Below are 22,463 nucleotides of genomic sequence, written 5' to 3'. Positions count from 1 at the left end.
CCTAATTAATTTTTTAGGTAGACGCTGTAAAGACGCTGTTACAATAATCGAGCATGGACTAGTTTTGCCAGGTCCTGCTGATACATCAGATTATCAACGTTTAGGTCTGAGTCTAAGAGCGTTACTCAGGTCTTTAGTCCCTTTGTCCTGAGGATTGTCAACATGGGTGTTAAAATCACCAACAATAATTATACGGGCCAAAATCAACACATATCATAGACAGCAGTTCACTAAAATCATCATTTGGTCTGCATGGTATTTAGGTGGCCGCTAAATATTTAGAAACATGACTCTTGACGAAACCTTCAGCTATAAAGCCACATATTCAAAAGAACGGAAACTTCTTGCACTGAAATGATTCATTACATAAAACAGTTAAGTCGAAGCTGAAAAATAAAACATATCAGATGTCAGGTATTAACAAATTAACATTCATTCATTCATCCTCCATCACTTGTCACGGGGCGAGGGGGCGGGGTCACACTGGACACGCCTCCAGTCCAGAAACCAACAACATACGGACAACGTAGAGTCACCAATGAACCCGAACGTGATGCCTTTGGACGGAGGAAACATGGAGACTCCACACAGGAAGGCTCCAGGCCGAGAACTGGACAGACAACAGCGCTAACCACGATGCTGCTGTCCTGCCCAGTGTGAACTGAATCCAATTTACTCTCATATGTGATCATCTGAGGAATGTAGGTCACAAACTGAGAACGTAAGCGCTGATGTGTGAAGAGAAACAGGAGCACAGTGTTGTTTGCTAATCGGGTGCAGTTTGCTGCCAGCTTCACTCGGCTTGTTTTATTCTGTATCTGCCATAATCTAAAGTTTGGGAGTCCCCGGAGAACCAGCAGCGGTGAAGTGACAACAGGACTCAGCTTCGAGTTCGCCCCGAAGCTCCCAAAAGTAAAAGATCAGAGCAGTGTAGTCATTGTAACAGCCAGCACGTGCTGCAGCTACTGCTTATTGTTCTTTTTCACTCATTAGCCACGTCCAGCTGCCTGTCCGTCACAGGCGACAGCACAGAGGAAAAACCAGCCGTGTTGTTTGAAAGAACTGGAATCAGATTTAGAAGAAGAAATTATAAAAGAGCTGCCACGTTTGCACCAAACTGTAAAAACTTATTGATCTGAATCCCGCCGTGACGTCACCAATCAGTTTTGAAGCTTCTGGTCTGTAATCTCATCATAAAAAAAAAAAAAAGACCATCAATGTTGCATTGAAGAGGCTTTAGGGCTGTAAACTCATCAGGTTTTCCCATAGACTTCAATACAACCTGACTCATTTCGATTGTGATTGGATGGAACAAACCAACAGACGCAGGAAACGATCACAGACTACAAATCTTTCTGTCATTGCAGCTCTTAAAACTTTCACACGAGCTCAGACTCACAAACTTTTTAGCTGAACACACACACAGACACACACACACCGACACAGTTGACCATTCAGCGAAGGGGAGAACGAGCACAGGGGGATAAACAGCGAGGTGGAAGGTGGTAATAGATTGTAAGAGCCCGCACGGCGCCTGTGATTCCAGATAACGAGCTGCAGGCCGTCGGCGGCTCTTCGGCCGGCTGCTCGGCTGATCCGAATCGCAGCAGCAGAGAGCGGAGAGTCGCGGACGGGAAGAGCGGCAGAGCGCCAAGCAAGGAGGAAACACATAAGTCAGCATGGCAGGCTTTTAACTCAGAGAACCAAGGTCGCTCAAGGATGGTGCATTTGTCAAAATCATAGAGGACAACGTGTAGGCCTACTTTTTTTTTTTTTGTTAATTTAGATTCACAACTTTGTAAGTACTCCTGATTTCCCCAAACTTCTTTTTTTTTTTTCTTCGTTTGGTAATTTCCCTTGGTTTTTTTTTTTTTTTTCTTGGATAAGACACAAACCTAAGGAGAGCTGTCTTCACACGAGGCAGACAGGAAGGCTGATCTCCCTCAGACAGCTGCAGAGAAAATGAAATGCAGACGCAGAATCATCTTCTTCTTTTTGACCTCCAGAGAGTGAAGCCGTCTGATGTAATTTCAGATCGACTCGATACAAAGAATGGGGAAGATGGAAAAACAGATTGTGGAGGGAAAGGTAGAAAGTGAATTAAAGACTGAGATAAGCGCGCTGTAAACAGGACGGGTAGATGACGATGAGGCTGCATTTACATCCAGTTATAGTAATTTAAAACTATCTATCTCTGAGACTTTTCTGTCTCGTCCTTTTAACCTTTTCTGTTTACCCACTGAGCAGAATTAAACGGAGGCAGGACGTGATCGACTGCTGGGATAAGTGAGAAGCTGCAGTAATTTTGGGAGCACAGGCATGAAAAAGGCATAATTACAGACCTTTATGGGCCTTTGAGTCATCAGCATGACCGTAAACAGGACAGACTTGGCCGAGACGGATCGACCTCTCAATCCTCCATAACTCCGACGGAGAAAGGCCGACGGACTCAACAAACGGCAGGTGGAGATTATTCTGATTGGATGTCGACGCAGACTTGAACAGCAGCAAAGCAGAGCAATTAAAAACGTAATCACAGACTTTAAAAAAAAAGGAACAAACAACACGACACAAAAAAAAAAAAAAACAGAAGTAAACGGCTGCAGTTCAGTGGCAATTAAAACAAAGTGCTCAGCAGGGGAAGAGCTGAACCCGAACCTCCCGGCCTGTCTCTTTTTTTTCCCGTTTGACAAAAGCCGCACGGCTGATCAGGAAAAGAAAAACTGAATTAAACATTTTAATTCAGTTCTGAGGGGTCTTTGGGAGACTCAAAGCATTAAAGTAACTGAAAGCCACGAAGCGTCCTGCATTCTACTCAGCAGAGCTCCAGTTCAGGACTCGGGGCTGCAGCGAGGGAGAGTCCATCCATCAGAAGGTCATTAAGGAACTGTTTAGCCTGCTGCTTTACAGTTTAGTCATCCAACTTTCAGCAAGTCCGTTGTCCCCGGCAGAGTCGGGCCCAGACAGCTGCTGGATGGGGGGGCTTGAATAACCTCTGACTCCGGTTTGTTAAATCAGGGCAGAGCCAATTAATCACCTTCTTCCTTCCTCTGATTGTTCCAAGCTGTTCCTCCCAGCTCCTGGACGCGGCCTTTTAGACTTTTACTGCGTTTAAGCGTCAAAGCTACAGAGGTTCTGAACATGCAGGACATCCTGCTCAAATTCATAAAGGTGACGTGATTCCTGAAAACTCAGCGTCCTCTTCACTCTAACGAATCGAGGCCGTCGTTCCTCTTCGGTCACGGTGGGAAGAGATAACATCTGGGCAGGTGTCGATACCCGTCTCCGCCTGCCTTCGCTGCCTTGCATGAACGAAGACGGGCAGCAGCAAAGACTCTGCTGGGACTCTGATGCAAATGAAGGGCACTCGCTCAAGGCTGTCCATCCCGCTCTGTCTGACTGATCACAGAATGCAGCATCAGGACGTTTACAATAAATGGATACTGATGCGTGTGTGTGTGTGCGTGCATACATTGTTTTCCAGAACGGCGGGAGCAAACAGCAGAGTTGAAGTCCACCAGCTGCCCTCCAAAACTTTACTGTGATGTAAAATGACAGAAACCAGGACGTCGCTGCCACAAAACTTTAATTTCAGTTTAAATACATGTCACCTGTTGGACGAGATTTAATCCGTTTTACTTAATTATAAATTTACTTGCTTACTTTATGGCGACATACATGGTCATAATATACACTGAGTCAAACTTCAAAACTAAGATATTGTAGACAAAAAAGGAAATGGGTCTTATTTTAGATTTCAAATTTTGGGAAACTCAACTTGTGATCTGAAAGCAAAAGTAAAAGAACAAACTGACGCAGCTTCAATAGATGGACTGTAATATGTGTCTGGAATAATGTTGGACTCAAGCTGTCAGATCTGAGCTGTGAGTAGAGCACAAAACAGACACACAAACACACTCACCTTTCTAAAACTTGTCATGACCTCTCATCAACACAACACATTCCCACAATCCTTCACAACCACAAACACAACTTTGATCTTGTGTCCTTAACCTCAAGGTCTAAAGTCGGTCCGCGCACAATCTTGTGTCTGTCTAGACATCTTCAATCCTGAATAAAAGTACCTCCTTGTCTGTGTGGGTTATTGTGCGTTTGTGCGTACTTGGCAGATGCCAAATTTCCCTCCATGCCAAGGCTTCTCCCCCCCCCCCGCCCCCCTCCTGTCACAGAGGAATGCCCTCGTTGTCTGATAATTGCGTCCTCGCTCTAAGAGGCCTGACCAGAAGCGATGACAGACGAGAGATGGCGGCCGCGCTGACCCGCTCCGTGTGTGACGGCGTTCAGGGCGCCTCCGTGTGCAGGGATCAGTCCGAGGCTCTGCCGAAAACATTTCGTGGACACGTCGTGTGTGAACAAATGATGTCATGGAAAATATTTTGGAATTCCACTTCAAAAATATGTAATGAAGCTACCTTCCATCTTATCAATCAGTCCTTGAGCTTTTTTTTTTTAGTAAATCAAACGCCTCTTAAGGGAACTTGGAAATGTTTGAAAGTAAATTTAATTCCAGACTTCAGATTATTTGGTGCTTGATGCGAAGGCAAATAAAATGCTGCTGGCTCTGCTGCTGATTAAGTAGAGTTCCTTTAACTCGGTGGATCAGGTCTGGTTGGACCTGCCGATCCAACAGCTGCTGGGTTTTATTGTGATCTGGGGACTTTGGGTCAGGCCACACTGGTCCGCTGCGGCGCAACGACGGCTCTGCGTCACGGTTCAGTCCTCGTTCACGCCGCTCCAGATCATTTGTCATCAACTTCAGGACTTAATGTTCCTCTGATCCGCCCCACGCTGCTCACAGGTAACCAAAATGTTATGGCTGTGCAGATCCTTTGTACTCTCTGTGGATTACTTGTTCCCTGCTGAAGATGATCTGTCTGAGTTCCAGTCTGGAAACTGCAGAGTCACTGCAGAGTTGAGGTGCAACAGCCAGACAGAAGCTCATCCAGTATTACTGAAAGATCGATGCAGCAGTTTTGACCCACTGAGAACCGCGGAGTGACTCTCTCTCTTAAAAATTTATATCCTTATATTTCTCTTCTCTTCCCTTCAACCTCATTTATTTGAAGTCTTTTTTTTTTTTTTTTTCAAAAAACAATTTTGACGCATCTAGATTTATTTTTTTTTTGTTGTCATTTTTTCACGTATTGGCTGTGAAGGATTTTTTACTTTTATTTGAAAGGATATAAAAAACTGTTAAGGATTTTATCCAACCTGGAAACTAGTTAACAGCTGAATTACAGGAAATAAATGAATTTCCTCAGTGTTACTCAGGTGTGGGATCAGTGAGTGAGTGCAGACTTTTACAGCTGTCAATCTGGAAGAGCATGAAATCGTGATGTAAACATCAATCATCAGCCTTGGAGGATTAATGTCCCATCATGCACCGCTGCCAACCCCACCTTCTGATTGATGTGCACTTGCAGGAGAACGTTGGTGTAGCTGTGGCCGTCGTTGAGCTGCAGCACCGCCCCGTCCTCCGTCGCCTCCGAGCCGTCGTGGACGTACTTGATCTGCTCCCGGGACAGTTCCTCCAGCTTGAATCGGCTGAGCAGCTGGTCGCCATGGAGACGGCTCAGCCAGCCGTGGCGGGGCGGTTCGAGGACCATGACCAGCACGTCGGCCGGGTTGTCAGGGTCGTCAACCTGCAGCACCGACTTGGTGACGGTCGACGTGGCGCCGCGGCCCTCCACGGTTAAAGGGGTGAGAGTCACGACCCTGGGGGGCTGGAAGGGAGGGGGGAGAGAGAGAGAGAGAGAGAGATTTGATTTTAACCAGACAGATATAAAAAAAAAAAAAAATCCTTCATACGGTGAAAAAAAAAAGAAAGAAGCAAAGTTTAAGTGTTGAATTTTGTAAAAACTTTTAAGGGAGCACAGCGTAAAGAGAGAGCAATTTCTCCCCAAAGACAACCAGGTTGTCAGATGATGAATTTCATCCTGGAGGGTCGGGACACAGAGGGACGCAAAGTCCTGCCGCCGAGGAGATGAAGGAGATGAAAGGAAGGCGGGGAGGTTGAACAGGACGCCTCATTAAGCTGCACTCAGACGTACCTGCAGCCTCGCCGCGGCTGGAACAAAGTTTCATCCCGCTAACGAAGTCTTTTTCGGAGCACGGAGTCCAAGAGTGGGTGGCATCCTAATGTGAGCAAGGCCACGACTTTACCCAGAATTCACTGAGGTATTCTCTGTACCTGATAAAGTGAGAATGAGCTGCATCAAAGTTCGCTGAGCGATGAACATTACTGACAGTCAGCCAGTGAAACAAGCTGCATTTGAAAATAGAAAACCCACCTGAGTCATTTCCACATTTAATTGTGGAAAAAAAAAGAACTAGTCGCTGTGTCTGTTTTTGTACCTGAAAGCTGGACACCCCCCAGAAAAACTGGCACCGATGCAGATCAATTTAATGCGGCTCGCCAACAAAACGTTTATTAGCTGCCCAACTTGGCAGCAGCGGAGGAGAAGGTGGAGCTGCATCGTGCCGGTCGATGGTGGCCTTAAATCAAAATGGCTGTCAGGGAAGGAGCAGCAATCTGCTCGCCCTCATCGAAGGCTCAGGTCCAATTTTGTGGTTCTTGTTGGCTGCTGGCTCTTTGCTGTTACAGCTAAAGTTGTGTATTGGGGGGGGGGGGGGGGGGGGGGGGGGGGGGACATTAAACAAGCTGGCACCAGAAAAAACAACAACTCCTACACTGTTTGTCTTCGTAACCGCAGTGATCTCGGGATGAAATTGCTCAAAACAAAGCATTCAAACTCTGTGGGAGCATGTTGTTTATCTGCAGCCCCCATTGCCCTTTTGCGTTGTGTTGGTGGTGGTGGGGGGGGGCAGCTTCTGAAAAAATATAGACGTCAGGGGAATTATCTCAGAGAGACAGGCGGCCGGGCCCTCGGGCTCCCACCTTAATCTCGTGTCGTCGCTGCTCCGGTTCGTTGGAGGGAAAACAAAGAGGTTTTTGGAAGTGGGCGTGTGTGTTTTGCTTTTTAAATTGTGCTAAGACATGCAAGCTCACTGAGGGGGGGACCCGGAGAAATCCGGAGAAATCTGCCCCCGAGGCAGAACGAAAACAAACGCACACACAGGCACCTCTCCTCCTCCGCTCACAGGTGAGGCAGAGGTGAGGTTCGTATGCGGGGGGAAGCTGTCGTCACCCAGGAGGCCCTTCGGGGCTTTGCAGCACTTCAAGAAGACAAAAAAAGAAGTTTTTTTTTTTTCTGCGCCATTTCCTGTTTGTTCTTTATTTAGTTTAGATTTTCCTGCTGTGCTCGTGCGTTCGTGTCTTCACAGACACGACAGACATTTCCCAGGTCGGCCTCCTCTGTCCATTCTGCAACGACACCTTTTATCTCCGGCTGTCCTTTCACGTTTTAGCGTCGAGCTGCCACGGACGGACTGCGGCGCTCCTCTTGGCGTGAACTCGTGGTCGAAAAATTAAAGTACAGTGAAGTATGGCACATTTTAGACTGTACAGTTCTCTGCCTCAAACAGAGCAGACAGGAAGGCTATCTGCTGCTCGGATCTTTCATTCCTGAGACTAATGCAATATAAAGTGCCTGCTGGCTGCGGATCTGATGGGGGGGGGGGGGGTCCAATTTATTTATTTATTTATTATTTATTTGTTTCTAGCTTTTTGTTACAGAAGGAGGTGCTGCATAACCACAAAAGGCCCTTTCTTCCACAGCACACCTGTTGTTTCTGTGAAAAGCTAAAAATGTGGTTTGAATCTGCTGACTGGTTCCTTTCAAAGCAAATTTGAGGAAGAGCTATAAGACTTGGTGCAAAACAAATACAGAAAAAAATGTGTAATTTCAAAAAAGAACAGAAAAGAAAGGCGAAATTGGGGGAAATCTTTCTGTGGAACAAAAGTGGAAACAGTGAGAGCGCTGGAAGTTACATCAGCGTTCGTGGTGCTCTTTGATGCCCATCATGCCGACTCCGGGGCGCCGTGTTTCCTCTAGCTACGCTGTTTTCTGTTTGTTTTCTGTTTTTGGGGGGGTGAACAGACAAATTCTGAAAATATTTCGTTTTCAGAATTTGTCTCGAAAGTGAAATAGAAGAGAAACAAACACAGCGTCTCGTAAAATCCAACAACAGCAGCAGGTTAGCGGCGCCTCAACAGCTGACTCATGTGGGCCGTTTCTGATCCACCGCCTTCATAAACGAGGTCCAAACTACTTGGTTCAAATTGTGATGGCTGAATAAATGTTGACTGTAAGGAGGAGACGAGACGTCGATATAACAACATCCTGCTCCGTCTGCTGCAAACCACCCATTCTTGTTTGTTTTCCCCTGACGTCACAACGTCACATCTATGTCACAACCATCGACGGCTTCGGTCCCAACACGTCCTCTGATCGGAGGCTTTCACAGAAGCTAGCTGGTTCAGAAGAGAAAATTTCCACCTCCGGAGATGACTGTTGGCGAAGAAAACAAGCTTTGTCGCTGAACTCACAACATTTTTGCGTGTAATTATTTTTTCTTCTTCTCTGCTTTTATTGATGTGATTAAACTTTATGTTCTTCATTGCAGTTGTTGCTAAAAGCGCTCTATAAATTAGATTAATGAGTAAACAGCTCTTAATGCTAAGGTTAGCGATGTAGCAAGACCAAAAACATACAAACAGGCACTTTAACAGATTTCTGCACGTGCCACCAATTTCAAACAAAAGTGGGCTGAGTGATGCAGAAAAAGAAAAGGGAAGTTGTGTGATGTCCATAAATGACCTTTCCTCCCTCATAAGCTGCTCCACTGTACACAAGCTGATGTTCTAATTGTGCAGTCCACCTTAAATGCATCTAAATATTGAGTTCCACTTAAACATCTCTGAGTTCCGCAGCAATTTAATGACCTGACCGAAGTCACGTACGCCCATAAAGTTTGTTAAATCACCACAGTGACCTTGAGAAATATAACAATTTGCGATGTCTGACAAAAGACTGACAAGGTTGTTTCAGTCGCACTTATTTCAGCGTTTCAGGAGGCCATTAGAGTCAAGTTGATTCATTAACTGAAGCCTGGAAGTCTACAGCCGGAGAGACATTTGGATGATTTCACTTCCTCTAATAAAGGACAAACAGGACATTTTTCACTCAGGTAATTACATCATTATTTCAATTTGTAATGCATGTTTTCAGCATCAACCATCTGTCACTTTGCCTCTTCAGCTATGTCGTGTCTGTTTATCTCCGGCACTCACACACACAAACACAGCAGCAGATTAACACAGCTGTCACAACAACACATCAACACTTCTCAGCCAGAGAGAGAGGCTTTAATCCCCCTGCTCCTCTTTATTTCACATATTTGTGCCAAAAGCAGAGGTCGGCTCGCTGTCACGGTCATGACCTTCTGTTGGGGCGAATGTCGGTCATTTGCAGCCCTGGCGTCGCTCAGCAAACAGCAGAAACAGCTTTCCAAATATTTCCCCCCACAACCTCTTCCAGCTAAACTCACTAAAGCAACAACAAGGACTATGTGTGATTTAAAGTGGGATAAGGTTTTATAGGACAGTGAAAGAGGCCATGTCTCAGATTCAGAACCGAGTTGTCTGATTTATGAAACAGTGCAAACCGCAGGAATACTGAAAAAGATGCCCTACATGACAGTTCCCCCGACCAACTGGGGAACTTTCAGAGGCCCGTGTCTTCACACAGACGGGAGAGAAGCTTTTCACACATCTGTCCTCAACAAGAGCACAAAAAGCAGCAGCCCGGTGTTTTTCCCCTTGGGGGCCCGGTCACAGTTCAGAGGCTGCATTTTGAAGCCTGATTGCCATTTTTAAGGGAGCTCCTATTTTCTTCCCTCTGCTCCTTTGGGAGGGATTTTCATGAACCAAAAGGTCTTGAGGTTTAAAGGGAGCTGGTAATGAAAAAAAAAAAAAAAAAAAAAAAAAAAAGAAGCTGCTTGCCATCACGGCTGCCCGTTTTTAGGACCCGCACACGAAGAGCATCTGCAGACGGGCTGAGGATCCTCTCAGGACCAGACTAAGAAGGGAGAGCCTGTTTATTTTGGGAATAAATTCACAGAATTTGACTTTATGTGGAATGTTCACACAGTGGGTGAGTAAGTGTTTTGATACCGTACCTGCAGTGACAAAGCGTGAACCTGGACGGTTTCCGGTGAAGAGAACAGTTGGGGGTCGGCGACACGCAGGGTGAACTCTCCGGTCCTGCAGCGACAGAGAGAGACAAACACATTTTTAAATCAAAAAAGCAAACAAACTGTTGAGTAAAGAGGTTTAAGTCAGTTCTTTCTCTCCTCCACTTTGAATGAGCATGAGCTGAAGAGCAGCCATTAGGTAGCCCCACAGCTTTCTGGGAAAATGAGTCCTGGGAGGCCGACATAGTGTGTAGTCATTAGCCCTAATCACCTCAGTGCTGTCTGGGGGGGGGGGGGGGCAGTAACACACAAACACACACACTATCAGCGATATCTCCTCTCACCACGCCGCTTCAGCATCATCAAAGACAAGGCTTATTACCCACAACCCCCCTGGGCTGGAGCACACATCCGACTGCAGCTGAACGCCACGTGACCAAACAGGTTAAATGGGTTCAGCAGCTGCTGAGAGGAAAAACACGGCAACAAGCTAAACTGTGAAAAACATGAAGGTTCCCCGAGAGCGTCCTTGAAGTTAGAACTACACTTTAGTGATCAATTTATTATTAAATGGATGATTGTAAACAAAGCAGACATTGCACTTTTGTTCCTCTTCATTCAATATCAACGTTTCACACCGATGCTGGAAGTCACAAAGCCTGAACGTGCATACTTTATTTTTTTTTTTTTTTATTAACATACAATGACCTTTCCTCCACCTTTATTAAAAGATCTGTATAACTGAAGTGTTTGCGTCCGGTGAGCCTCGAGGTCTCGACTGCCGCTCTGAAACACTGACGCTCAGTCTCCCGGTCTAGCCGGGACATTTCTAATGTCTAACATGAGGTTTGTTTCTCTGCAGAAATGTAGCTGTTGCTCTTTAGAGCTCATCCTTCACATTTCTCACCCTGCAGTGCTTTTCAACTTTCAACAATAAAAACTCCTCTTTTTGAAGGACTAAAGTGAAATTTGTCACAGTTTTACAACATTTGTTATGGTTGGAATAATTACAGTGCATTAAAGATGTATTGGGCGGCTTATTAAAAGAACATAAAAGACGTATTTCTGGGGGAAGAATGTCGCAGCGCTTCTAAATCTTGTTTTATGTGCGCATTATAAATGTGACAAGTATATTTGTCGTATTCATTATGAATGAGAGATGGACTTTATTCGATGAAGTCTTGAGAAACGTGAGAAAGCATTTAAAATGTGTCTATGAATATGTTATTGTTTTCTTGTTCAGCTGAGGCACTAATCCATGAAAACACCTTCTGAGGTTTTCTGGATTATTATCTGGATCAGCACCAAAACGCTTCAAGCTTGAAATTGTATCACATTAGAAGCTGATAAAAATTTGAAAATTGCTAAGAAAATGTAAAAAAAAAAATTTGGGATAAGCACCAAAATGTACTAATAATATAAGTGGGTGGGTTAATAAATAAATTATACTTTTTAGCATCTAATCAGAGGCAACTTAATATTCATTTACCCGACCGGGTGTGGACAGTAACGAAGTAAATTTACCTGAGTGCTGTACTTTACATGAGTATTATTTTTTAGGAATACTTTTACTTTCACTTTTTACTCCACTACATTTCTATTGATGCTCTTGGTACTCACAATAACACGGCCACGTATTATAATATAGTATAATCCTCATCCTACCTGGATTATTTCTCCATAACGATCGGCTCATTCTACATTATACATCGTGGCCGTATTATTACCTGGAGCAGCACACCTCTTGTATTCACGTGACCACGCATTAGCCTGGAGGTGAAACGAGACTTAGCTTTACAGCTAGCTACGCTAGCATAAGCTGAGCTAGCTAAAGTGCAGAGCTGCGACTCTAACTCACTAATTCTCGCCTCCATTTTTGCCGTCATCCTGAATCTATGACAAGAAGTACCATTATAAAAGGAGGCAGAGGAGCACTCAGGACAGTCTATTAATCAAGAAAAATATCAGAGACAGCAACACGAGGTAACACAGCACAACCAGCAGACCTCCAGAGTTTGAGACTGTGTTTGTGTCCATATAAAATATGTTTCGTACAGACGAGAGACTGAACCAGAGGTCCTGGAAGTTTCCTGCTCCAACACACCTGATTCAAATGAGTGACTCCTGATCTTTTTTATTTTTTACTTTTACTTTTACTTAAGAAATTCTTAAGCAAAAACTTTTGTACTTTTACTTAAGTAATAATTTGACAAAGCTACTTTTACTTGTATTGGAGTAATATTTGACAAGGAGTATCTGTACTTTTACTCAGGCAGTGAGGTAGCTGTTAGTCCTTTCAGTCGAAGTTACTGGGAATTTACAGGTTTGTCGTTGCATTCCCATCACTTTAGATTTTTCCTCCATTCACATCGAAGGAAATGAGTAAATAATCGACTTTGTTACTGGCCGATCTATCAGCTCTCATCGGTCAAAAGTCGGCGGCCTGATCGATGAATTCAGCCGGGTTGATCAGTAAATCAAAGGGACGAGGGAAGGGCTCGTTTGATACGAAGTTTTTGTCGACCACGGCACTGTGAGCTGAGAGCGGGTCATGTCCAAATGATCCCCCTCTCTACTTCATTGAAAAAATATGTCTGTAACATGCAGATTTAATCTTATTTAGGTTTTAACATTTAACTGTCTCCATTAATCTAATCGCTCCAAACTGGGAGACGGACCAAGTTTTGATAATTCACTGGCGTGCTGCCTTTTTCCGTCCAGACCGGCTGAGTCAGGATTGACTAATGTTTTCCACACGGCAGTTCTCACCGGCTGAACGGACGCCACAGATTTGTCTCAGGGAAAATGCCACGGTAGCTGTAGAGAAGGAAAAAAATAAATAAAACAAACGCCTCTTTCATCCTCTCTGTAATCAGCCCAGGGTCAAACACAGAGAAAATGCAGAATATGCAAATGCAGCCACATTAACTAAAATGTGTAAATGTAATGCATCTGCATTTTGTGTGTAGGTTAATAGAAATGAACTTTCCAGCCAGGAAGCTGCATAAATCACAAAAATAAAAAAAAATTTAAATTAAATGTCACGAAACTCGTAGATGGAAAAGGAGGGAGACAAAGTGTTTGATGCCGAGTTTCATAAAGGTAAATATTAGAAAATGATAATGAAAGGATATGTTTCTTTGAATAACACATGAGTTTAAATTTTTTGAGTTTAGAAAATACACCCAAGCACTCCTTTACAGACAAGGAGCTTTTTAAAGCTTAAAAAAAACAAAACAAAACAAAACTAAACATGACAAATGACTTCAGTCCCACCAGAGCTCATATTTTAATATTATAACTTCCACAGTGAGCTCAGTGGGACATGATTCATTGTCACATCTTTCCTTTTGCAAATGGAGTTAAATGGCTTGAACTGTTCTTCTCATTCTGCCTTTTGGTTTGAATGCCTCTTGATTGCATCAGGTACTGACAACTACACAGCCAGTCAGAAGAGAAAGAGAGACGCTTGAAAAATGACACGCAAAACTACACCCAGATGGTTTTTGGTCCTGAGAAACACAAGTCTTCTAGCGCTTTTCCGTCTCTGGGTCAGCGTATATTGCACATTCTCCCTTCAAACCAATCAGGTGGCACCGCACATCGGTGAACCGTCTCATTGGAAGGTCGACCGTCGTCAATCACGATGAGAGAAAACAAAGGTTGAGCCCTCCGTGGGTGAAGGCCTCGACCCAGATCGCTCTGTCAGTCAAAATTAGAACTCCCAAACTCCCCAGGGAGCGGGGACGTCTGGTCACATCTAATTCGGCTCTCATTGTGATTTCCTGCGTCTCCACAGTCACAGTCACAGAAAAACGTGTGGTGGCTGCGTCACTTCCCCATTTACACACCTGAGGTTGTGTCACACCTGGGGTCCCCAGTCCCCAGTCCCCAGTCACATCAGCTGAGGTTGACCTCCAAAACCCACATCACATCCACTGACCTGGCTTTGTCTCTGTGATGTTTGAAGCGGACCCGGCCCGTTTTTAGCTCCTCCAAGGTGAAGGTGTTATCCCTGGTCAGCTCTCGACCCGCCTTCGCTCTGCCGCGCCTCTCGTCTCCGTCCTCCCGTTCGAAGAGAAGCAGCCGTCCGTTGGTCGGGCTCTGGACGAGCTGGAAGACGAGCCGATCTGAGTTGCCGTCCGGGTCTTTCGTTCGAAGCAGCGAGAAGGGTAGTGGGGCGAATCCACCGAGGGGAACCAGCAGGGAGCCGTTGACCTGGAGGCTCGGCGGGTGGGAGTTCGCTGAGAGAGAGAAGAGAAAGAACTGAACCAAACTGAACTCAGCTGAACTCCAAAAGCCTGGCTGAGAAAGTTTTTAATCTCCGAGGCGGATGATAACAGACTTTAACCAGTCAGGTGCACATAAATAGAAACACAAAGAGAGCAATCAGCTGAAGGTTTGAGGTTACAAAGAGTGTCCCCATTATCCACATCACAGCAGATTATAGTGATTAAAATAAAACATTTAAACACATTAAAGGTCCCGTATGTCACACTTTTCCCGTGAAAATGTATATTTGTGAGCATTTCCCTGATAATTTCACCGTATTAATACAGAACCTAGAACTGATTATAATCAGAGACCACACGGACCTTTAACATCCACCTTTATATCTGGTGGAGCTTCAGGTTTTCAGGAGATATCAACCCAACAAGCTAAAAAGTTTTTCCGTCACATCACAAACTTGACAATCGTCCAAAAAAAAGCGATGATTTATAACTTTACATGCATCTGAATAAAATGAGCTTTAGGCTTTATGCTTGTGTGTGTGTGTGTGTGTGTGCAGCAGAGTTGGCTGCTGAAATACCAGCGAGCCATCTCAGTCTTGGCGTGGCATTTTAGAAGCTGACTTTAATTGGAGCTGACTTTGTTGAGGAACTTTTTAAAGATCAGCCTTTTGAGAGGCCGTGCTGTAATCTCGCTATATCTCCCCCCTAATGATGCCGATAGGCGCTCTAAAATCTGAAACTTCCGGCCACATAATTAAACTCACAAATGAGAATGAAGTGTATAATTTAAAGCACTAGTTTCTCAACTTTTTTTTTTTTCCCTTCACTAGCAAAAAAAAAAAAAACAAAGCAATTTTTTTCCAGGCTATTCCCCTTGATTAACTTGTGCATTACTCTAGCAGCTAGAAAATGTTCATTATTTTACAAAAGGAAAGCATTTAATCACAAAAAGCCACATGTTAATATATTTCTCTATTAGAATTAAGCTTTTGTCACATTTCATAAATCATCTCCCGACAACAGCGAGCTCCTGACGGCGCCTGAAGGTTGAAGTTCGCTGTTTGAACATGAAAGCAGGAAGTAAAAGTACGAAACTTCTCTGACCACCCGACTTTGCAGAGAGCGCTTTTTATTCCTTCTGGAGAACCAATTATTATATCACTGACAGGAGAGAAAAATAAAATTTCAACACACTTTTATACTTCATTGGGCTTCAAACAGTATATTTCTGAGTTGCTGTTTTTTGAATAAAAGCACAGACTTATTTTTCATGCTGGTTTTTAAACATAGTTTAAAAAGGACAACGAGGTTCGGGTGCTTGTAGACACGAACCCTCAGTGACTTATCACCAACGCAGCAGCTCGGCACCGCCGTCACACAAAAAGGAGAACGAATATTTGCGGTAAACTGGAATCTTTACACAATGGTCGGCATTAGATGGATTACTTGCTCTCACACAGTTGGTATAAATTACCCTCCTGTACTGTTACGTGGTTTATACAAAAGCCTTAAATGGCTTTTATTTCAGCTAAGGGCTTGATCGTCGGCATAAAACCGGAGCAACAAGGTTTCTGCCATCGACTTCTTCAGCCCTTCTTCTAACCCTAACCCTAACCCTAACCCTGAATTTGGGTTTCTGCTCTCCAAAGTTCAGCTCTGCCCCTTCAAAGGTGAGTTAGTCTCAGACTCCCACAGCTAGAGCTGGCTGCTGCCAGGTTATCTGACCTCTCTCTGTGCGGCATTAACACGAGAAAGACTGTCGCTGCAGCTAAAACTGGACGCTGACTCTGGGAGCCAAAGGTGAAGCCTGGAAGTCAGAAAAATTGTATTGGCTGGATAAACACCCCCCCCTCAGGACGCTGACTGTTTGTCTTTTCACACTGGCGTGTCGATTGTACCGTGGCAGGTCCTTTTCTTCTGGTCGGCGTCGTATCCGAGGCCGCAGTCGGGGGTGCAGTATCCTTCGATGAGGTAGGTTTGGTCACGGCAAGCTCGGCAGCGGCCGACACCGTCACACAGCACGCAGTCAGAGGAGCAAGCTAATGAGGGTCAACAAATCAAGAGTGCTTATTGTTGTTATTTCACTAAATCTCACAATGTGATTTTATATTATTACCAGGATGGACCAAATGTTTCAAACATTATACGGTTCTGTTTTAAGACAAATGAATTCACTCAGTATACTTAAATCTTCCATATTTCATGAGGCTCTGGTGTATTGATATCACAAAGTTCCAGAATCTCTCCATTGAATTTATTCCTTTTTACATCAGGAGATGTTTAACAGTGGAAATTCTTACCTCTGCAGACTTGCGAGACGGCGTCCAGGAAGTAGTTTCTGCCGCATTCGAGCACGCACTGACCGTGCAGCGTGGCGTACGGAGGCTGGCATTGCTGGCATTGTCCGGGACCTCGGCACTCCATGCAGTGCTCATCGCAACCTGGCACAGAGACAGACACACTAAACTGAAGATCTGGCATCTGGAGGATGAGTTCCTTTTTATTATCTTGCGATATAACGGTTATATTCACATGACACAGGAGATATAAAGGCCCCTTACAAGAGAAACTAGACCTGAGTGATAGAAACACCGTCAGCGTGTGTGCTAATTAGGGAGCTTCCTGTGGGTCCCCTTCTGGTGATGAACTGTTTTAATAAGGAAGACATGATGAAAATATCAGCTTATCTGATTTTTGGTGGACTGACCGAGGCACCTGTCTCCCTCCCGATAGGAGCCGGGGGAGCACCCCTGGGTGCACACCCCGTCCTGCAGCACGTAGCCCTCCATGCACTGCAGGCAGTCGGTCCGCAGAGGCCCTTTACAGGCGTTGCAGCTCCAGTCGCACTCTGGAAACAGCGTCGGGGGAGATGGTGAGAAGGCGAGAGCAAAAGGTGGGAGAGAGAGATTAATAATATATGAAAGCTTTTCTGTCTTTTCAGCTGCACATCTGCTGTCTGTATTTTATTAATATTGGCATGAAAACTTAACACAATTCGGGCAATTACACAGATTTTAAACCGGGGGTGGGGGGCTCTTATTATACGGCTCTAATATTAAACACTGGATGGTTTTCAGGTTCAGTTTCTGAATACAGACTGAGGACTAATACAGAACCGGGACCTGATCTCGATACACGGAGACTGGCCCTGCTAAAGATCTGTACAGTCATGGACTGATCGATGAGGCAGTTTGCTGATATTATGATATTGTGGTTAATAAATGGCCCGCTTCATTTAGCTCATTTAATGGCTTTCACATAATTAAAAGTAAAAGTAAGAAATATCTTCGTAGATAGTGAAAACAATGAAGTGAGCCAACTGTTGTGGAAAAGCAGAATAATCCGCAGGGTTTTACGGAGGGGGGGGGGACTGAGAGCTTCTCATTTATGATGCTTTCTAACATCCAGGGTTCATCCAGGGTTTAGTGGATTATCAGGATACCAGTTTGTGTGTGTGTGTGAGTGTGTGTGTGTGTGTGTGTGTGGGGGGGGGGGGGGGGGGGTACACCTGTTAAGACCAGAGGCAACATTCCCAGGAAGTCAAAGTCCACATATGAACTGGATATCAAGGCACTAGCAGCTAATCCTGTCATGGACATGTGGAGTGGTGGTTCCACCTTGATGGGGGGGGGGGGGGGCTCCTTTGGGCCCCTGAGAGCTGAAAAAATCTCTTTAGGTTCAGCTAAATCGCTCAAAAAAGCTGACCTTTGTGAGAAGCTTTACATTAAATGGCTTTCTATGAATCAGAGCCAGCACACAATCTGAACTTTTACTCTATCTGCTCCTCTTCTTTCCGTTTATATATATTTATTTATTTCCACGGGCCTGAGAGCTGCTCTGTAATTATTCTGAATATATACACTTACTGTATGTTCAATAAAAAAAAAAAGACAGGACACGGATCCCCCTGAGGCTCATTCCTCAACCTCTCCGTGGGACGGGAAGGAAGGTAACAGTGAGTTAAAACGCAGCCACAGTATTTAGGATTTGCACATTTGGTCCCACAGTTTATTACATGATCAATGGAGCCCATAAACTCAGTGTAGCACACTGCAGCACATGCAATATGGATGGAGAGTAATAAATGAATATCATAAAGGCGCCACTGCAGCTTGCGTCGGGCGTTTACCTCTGCAGGCGCGGGTGGTGGTGTTGAGGTAGTACTGATGGGCGCAGCTGTCGTACTGGCACTCTCCAAACAGCAGCACCTTGGCCGGGTCAAGGCAGGATGTACAAACGCCCGCCATGTCGCACGTCAGGCACTGGCTGTCGCACGCTGCCAGAAACAAAAAGGTTTGACAACAAGGTCAGGCGGGAGGCGGATTAGAGGAGGGAGGATCACCGCCTGGATTTGTTGGATCCTGTGATAAACAGCTCACTAACGTGGTTTCACCAAGTTTGATATTTGGATTAACAAACCTTCCTTTTTTGCAAAAGGACGATGGTAGGATTCAATAAGCTACACAACGAGGAAGTGCTGATGTGATTCAGGTTGTTTTATTCCTGCTCATTAACGGGATTAATGTATTTAAAGGGCCTTTGGGGGAAAGTCATGTCACTGACAAGGCTTGAAGATTTAACAGCTTTTTTGTTTTTTTTTGTTGGTTTTTTTACATTTTCATCCTGCACTCACTGAAAAACACTCACATAAGCCCATAATTGCGTATCACACAGCCTTGACCGAGCCAATCACTGTGCGAGTCCTTTTTCAGTGCAGAGTGCAGTTATTATGAAACCAGGCAGCAGCAGCATGTCAGTCTGACTGAATCATTGTTTTAAATATCGTCAAGGCAGCTTGACACAGTACAGAGATTTTCTGCTGCTGCTTTCAGCCAGAAATGCTGCATTTGCACTGTAAAAAAAAAAAAATAAATAAAAAAAAAGAAACCCACAAAGTTGCCTGGTGTTTTGTGTTGTAGGCTCGCCTGCCACATGCTGTAACATTAAAACCTGTTACGAGATGACAAAAATCACATTTTTGGCATCATCCGCTTACCCTGACAGATCCTGTGACCGTTGTCATAGTAACTGAGTGGACATTTTGGAGCGCAGAGACCTGACGGCAACAGCACGCTGTGGGCGGGGCAGGAAGTACAGGAGAGAGGCCCCGCCCCACTGCAGGCCTCGCACGACGGATGGCATCCTGGGAAATATAAAATGAAAAATGAAAACATCTGAAAGATTAAATTGAACAAACAACAGCAAAGGAAGCAGGAGTAGAAAGTCTGCGGTGACCCGGTTCGATCACAGACTCGCTTTGAGTTAGACGGCTAAAACTTCACCGCAAAAGTTCTGATTAAATCCACATTCTTGAAAATACATATTCATGAGCTTCACTAATCACTATCAAGGGTCTAATCATTCAATGATTGCTCTGCTCCTCGCTCTTCATCACACACACACGTCTTCCATCCCAGGCCTTTCATAATTATCATCAACACCAGAAACCTGCCTGAAAAATTTGGGAACGCTGAGCTTCGCTCTGATGTGGGGAAAAAAAAAAACTAATCATCAGCACGCAACTGAATCAGCGCTCAGAAATATCAGGGTGGTAATGACGATGAAGAGCAGAAGATGAGGTTAATGATAATGAGGGTAATAACGATGAAGGACAGGATGGTGATGATGATGATGATGATGACGATGACCGTGGTAATCACAGAGACTATGATGATGAAGAGAGGTCATGAGGTGACGTGATGCTGAGAAGAATTAAAATGTGGATGAAGGGAAAGATGGAGATTAAACGGATGAGACAGGTGAAGATGATGATAAGGAGGTGAAGGTAACTCATCATCATCATCATCATAATAAAGAGTGAAATCAGGAAAAGGATTTAAATGATGATGATGGCGATGATGTCATGAATAATAATGATGATACTGGTGAAAATGACGATGACGGAGATGATCAGGATGATTATTTTATTATTGATAGGAACTATAATCGTGCTTTTGGGGATGATGATGATGATGATCTTTATATTATGGAGATGAATATGACGCTGATGTTATCATTAACAATGATGGCGGTGATTTATTTATTTGTTTAAGGACCAATATTCTCAAAGCATTCATAAACAGGCAAATTGTTTTTGTGTCTGTCGCCTTTTGTGGCCGTGCAGAGACGCTGTTTCTACATTAACACCAGTTTCATCCAACACAGTTAATCCTCTAAAGTCCAACAGTCTCTTTCCAACTCAGAGACGTTGTTCTTACAGTTTTGAACCACATTTTGAAACCACGTTTTGATCAGCAGGTGCATCTGTGAGTTCCACAGGCCGTGACCATGTGCACAGAAATCAATTCCACAGCGAGATGAAACAGATAAAGCCCTGCTGCATACTTATTTAAGTCACACAATGTTTCTTTTTAAGCATTAAACTGATGGGAGGGAAAAGAGAAACCTTCCCGGATCAACACACGACCCTGGACTGATGAAGAAAACATAAAAGCTTTCATACGACTTTTTCTTTCACATTGTACATTCAGGGCAGCTACGGTCCGACCTCTGACCTTGTTGTGCGCTGTATAGACAGAAGAAGAAGAAGGGTCCTTACTGATGCAGGCTCCATGCCACCCGTAATGGCTGCCGGGACAGCGGGGGACGCAGTGATCTCCGAGCAGCCAGGTCCTCGGCGCTCTGCACCACAGACAGACGCTGCCGATGCCCGTCTGGAGGTCGGCCGTGCAGCGCTGGCAGTCTGAGCTGCACTCTGCAGGAAGAAAGGTTTACATTTCATCTGTCATTCCGCTGAAAACACAAACATCAGTCCAACTCAGGCCAGTACTAAAGCTGTCAGGACTTCCTGAACCCAGCCCACCTGGATCCACCGTACAGCTTAGTCAGAAAACAATCAGCCAATCAGGAGAGAGTCTCAGATTCTCTCTTTTGATTGGCTGTAAAACTGAGATGCATTAATACTTAGATGAGAGCTTAAATGTTTTTAATTTTAAATTTAAAACACCGTTATGAAAGGCCGGAAAATGCTCTTTCAGTGTCAAAATGATTAAATAATTTAGAGCCAGTGGTCAGCGGTCTAAATCCAAAACAGAAGTCACATTTAATTAAGAATTAATGAATGTTGCTGGCACATGTGGGGCACCGAATGCCATCCAATTATTTAGAAAAACTTAACTCTTAACGCTTCATTAACTTCTCCTTTTAAAAATCTGCAAACTTTTCGGGGGTATTCGAAGTATCCAAACCGAAGTAAGCACACGAAGGCAACAAGAACAATTAGGAGAAGAATGATAACAGAAAATAAAAGTCCATAAAAGTGAGATTTTAATGAGGAAGTCTCGTCAGTTTGGTCGTAATTTGTGCGAATCGAACTCAACTAACGGCTCCTCTGTGGGAGAGACGCCATGCTGAGTCTGTCTCTGTTACACCTGTGAGCGCCATCCTTTGCCCCCCCCCCCCCCCCCCCTCCCCCGCCAAGAAGACATTAGAGGAGCAATAGAGGACACCTCGCCGGGGATTCGGTCTGATGTTATCTGGGTCGTGTCTGCCTGGCGCGGCGGTGGAGACTTTTAAAAAGTCGTCCGTTCATGCTGAGATCCTGCTCAGCGGATCAGCGGGGGCTCTGCGGGTGTCAGCCAGGTGAGGAGAACAGATAAAGAGGTGAATCACAGTGGGGGGGGGTGTTAAAAAGAAAAGAAGAATTAAGACCATCACAGCTTTCTCTGCGTAGGTTTAATGTAAATAAGAAAAGATGAGAGGTGGAAACTATGTGACAGAAAGATTTAATCAGAAAATGAAACGATTTTCAGCAGAGCGACGCAAAAGCAAATTTAAAATCACCTCACAACTTCTGGATGTTCTTTTCAATGTCTCTTTGCATTGTAAATATTATATTTACTCTGTTTCCGTATTCAGACTCTGAACTTTCTTTCTCATCTGAATCTTTTCTTTTTTGCAACAAAACTGGAGATGTATTCGTTTTTAAGGGACGACACTCTGCCTACGCCAGCAGAGTCAGTCTCATGAGCCTTCCTTCAGCTGAATCACCGCCTCTCGGACTCACATCACATCTGAAGAGATTCACAGTTCAAGGATGGACCCTTCTGCTGAGAAGCTGCAAATATTTTAATGGCTGCCTCGAGTCGGAGTCCC

General features: G+C 44.5%; 1 protein-coding gene across 2 annotated transcripts in view; it reads right to left on the bottom strand.

Annotated features, from left to right (window-relative positions):
- Positions 1 to 22,463, bottom strand: part of fras1 (Fraser extracellular matrix complex subunit 1) — a 162,762-nt gene that overhangs the window by 41,954 nt on the left and 98,345 nt on the right. For both annotated transcript variants that reach the window (XM_029510392.1, XM_029510393.1), the window contains exons 20-28: positions 20,908 to 21,063; positions 19,345 to 19,491; positions 18,478 to 18,624; positions 17,056 to 17,196; positions 16,649 to 16,789; positions 16,247 to 16,387; positions 14,060 to 14,360; positions 10,102 to 10,186; positions 5,421 to 5,744 (exon numbers count right to left, since the gene is read on the bottom strand). In XM_029510392.1, coding sequence (XP_029366252.1) covers positions 5,421 to 5,744; positions 10,102 to 10,186; positions 14,060 to 14,360; positions 16,247 to 16,387; positions 16,649 to 16,789; positions 17,056 to 17,196; positions 18,478 to 18,624; positions 19,345 to 19,491; positions 20,908 to 21,063 — 1,583 coding nt within the window. The remainder of the gene's footprint in view (positions 1 to 5,420; positions 5,745 to 10,101; positions 10,187 to 14,059; positions 14,361 to 16,246; positions 16,388 to 16,648; positions 16,790 to 17,055; positions 17,197 to 18,477; positions 18,625 to 19,344; positions 19,492 to 20,907; positions 21,064 to 22,463) is intronic.

This window comes from Echeneis naucrates, chromosome 9 (genome assembly GCF_900963305.1).
Source record: "Echeneis naucrates chromosome 9, fEcheNa1.1, whole genome shotgun sequence".
NCBI classification, from domain to species: domain Eukaryota; kingdom Metazoa; phylum Chordata; class Actinopteri; order Carangiformes; family Echeneidae; genus Echeneis; species Echeneis naucrates.
Note: the sequence above shows the minus strand (reverse complement) of the source record. Positions and strands in the feature narration are given on the sequence as shown.